This window comes from Gadus chalcogrammus, chromosome 7 (genome assembly GCF_026213295.1).
Source record: "Gadus chalcogrammus isolate NIFS_2021 chromosome 7, NIFS_Gcha_1.0, whole genome shotgun sequence".
NCBI lineage: Eukaryota > Metazoa > Chordata > Actinopteri > Gadiformes > Gadidae > Gadus > Gadus chalcogrammus.
This window is the reverse complement of record NC_079418.1, coordinates 16,616,131-16,618,630: the sequence shown is the minus strand read 5'-3', so window position 1 is coordinate 16,618,630 and position 2,500 is coordinate 16,616,131. Positions and strand designations below refer to the sequence as shown.

The 2,500-nt window shown below is 42.1% G+C and overlaps 1 protein-coding gene across 1 annotated transcript in view; it reads left to right on the top strand.

Annotated features, from left to right (window-relative positions):
- Positions 1–2,053: 2,053 nt before the first annotated feature.
- The window catches only part of fgf13b (fibroblast growth factor 13b), a 12,465-nt gene continuing 12,018 nt past the window's right edge, over positions 2,054–2,500 (top strand). The window contains exon 1 of the mRNA XM_056595461.1: positions 2,054–2,465. Coding sequence (XP_056451436.1) covers positions 2,426–2,465 — 40 coding nt within the window. The 5' untranslated portion in view covers positions 2,054–2,425. The remainder of the gene's footprint in view (positions 2,466–2,500) is intronic.

Here is a 2,500-nt window from a genome sequence, read left to right as displayed (position 1 = left end):
AACATCTAGAGAACCTCAAGGAAACACAAGGAGAACAAGTAGGTTAAAACACTAACATAGAGAACCTCAAGGAACCTCAAGGAGAACCAGCAGTTCAAAACACTAACATCTAGAGAACCACAAGGAAACACAAGGAGAACCAGCAGGTAAAAACACTAACACCTAGAGAACCACAAGGAACCTCAAGGAACCGCAAGGAATATAACGGGAGAGACTGATCAGAGTGAGATACAGGGGGGGGAGACTGACCAGGACGCTTGGGTAAGGGGAAGGCAATGAGTGCTATGATGTTAAGAGCACAAAAGATGTAAGGACATCTTGGGGACAGGTGGAGAGCCAACACTAAACAACATAAATACAGAGTCGGACCAGGACTGTTAATCACAGTAACACCCTTTATTGATACTGTAATTGAAAATGTAATCTTAGAATTGGCTCAGAGCAATAAATAAATGTTAAAATCATTGTTGTTTTATAATTAATTATTGATTTTCTGGAACCATGATGCTTAAATGATCGAAGATAAAACTGGTAAGCAGGCAATAAGGTTCAGGTGAGTTCTGATTCTGCCCCACATTTGAGCCAGATAATAATCAGTCCTTTTGTTTGACCATATAGGCCCGGTGAAATTCTCGTATGCTTGTGTTGTCATTTGTTTGAGGCCACACATAGCATGGGGGAAATCAGATGTGTGACCATAAATTGTAATGTAATTCTGACTCTAATACACTGCTCCAGGGTTTAATGACCCTTTTCTTTTTTACCCAGACGGAAGAAGCAGTGCTAATTGTATCCGAGTGACTGTTCCGCACTCTGGAGAGGAGGAGGAATTGAGTGCTTGTTTTCCGCTAGATAGCAGCTGGTCTGAGAACAGTAGCCTCAGGAGAAAGAGTCTGGCAGTCCTCCTGCAGCCGGCCGGGACTGCTGCTTGGTGGAACGGCCTTAATAAAGCCATGAGGAGGTTCTGTTGCTTGGTGGAACCAGCATAATAAAGCCATGTGGAGGCGAGGTACTGTTGCTTTGTGGAACTGCATAATCAGGACATGGGGAGGTTCTGTTGCTTGTTGGAACGGCCTTAATAATTACATGAGATGAGGTTCCGTTGCTCAGTGGAACCGCCTTATTACAGCGGGAAAACAATCTTCATCACATAATGATCTCATCATATTTCTAATTTTCCAATTTCAAAGTAGGCAAATAAATCAAGATACAATTTTATTTTTGGTGTCCAAGATCAGATTTAAATGAAGTGTTCTGGTATTTTATTTGTGTATGCAATCATTTTTTGCAAATACCTTCACGGAGGAAGGTTAGAGACCGTCAGTGATACTGATGTCATGACTGAGACTCTTCCATCGTCTCCAACCTAATATTAAAACCAGCCAATCACCAGCCAGTGGCTCCTCATTAGCCAAGTCCTAATTAGTCTGTATCCAAACCTGTGTAAACTAAAGCATAATTGTCTACTATCGTTACTGTTTTTGTTTGTGTTAAAGATCCACTGAGCCGGTCTGGCCTGGACCAGGTCCTCTTGTGCTCTTGCTCTGGGTCAGGAGAACCAATGAGAACACACAACAACGTCCTTAAGATCTATAAAAGAGCAGCGACATCCAATGCTCCGGCCATGTTTTTTATCTGGGTTTGGACAACTCAGATAACAGCAATATAGAAAACCATTACATAATTACATACATTACATAATCAAAACACTTCAAAATAATAAATAAATATCCCTCGTAAATCCCAGCCACTTTAGATAGGATTCAGGTCAATAGCAAAAGCCAACGATGTTATAGGGGTACATTCTGGATAATAAATTAACAACATACAAATAATAATAACCATTTTCAAAATGATGTGAGGAAAATCTTATTTACTTTCCACTGTGAGTGTGTGCTCCACTGTTTCTGTACAATATGTTACAAACATGACAAAGGTTGTAGCACGGTCAATATAAGGATCTCCATGGGCCCAGACTGCTGAGTGCGCAGAGGTGACCTATTGGCTTAAATCCCCTGGGATAAGTCAACCCGCTTTTTCAGTCACCGCTTTGATTGAACTAAACTGAGAAGAAGCTACGTATCTTCTATCTATTTGAACTGTTTATCAGTCTCTCTACATATCTGCCTCTCTCTCTATCTGGCCGTCTGTCCCTCCGTCTGTCCATCCCTCTGGTTGTAAGCTACTTAATTGCGCCACTTCGCTAGTGGGTAACTTGGCTCTGCGCTCTGGATCTTTAGTTTGCTCAGGAGCGCCGCGGCACGGGACGCTTTGGATTGGCTGTTACGGTGACACAAACCGGACTGAAGTGATTCGATTGTGTTGTGGATGCGAAAGTAACATAATGAGAAAGTGAATCCCCGCTGTTTATAGCCTGTACGCATATCCGCTGAAGATTAATATCCAACCCTCTTTGAGCTGCTACATGAGCGGGAAATCGTCTAAAGATAAAGATGCGTCCAAAGGTGAGTCAAATACCTCCGCGTAATTTGGTATTGGT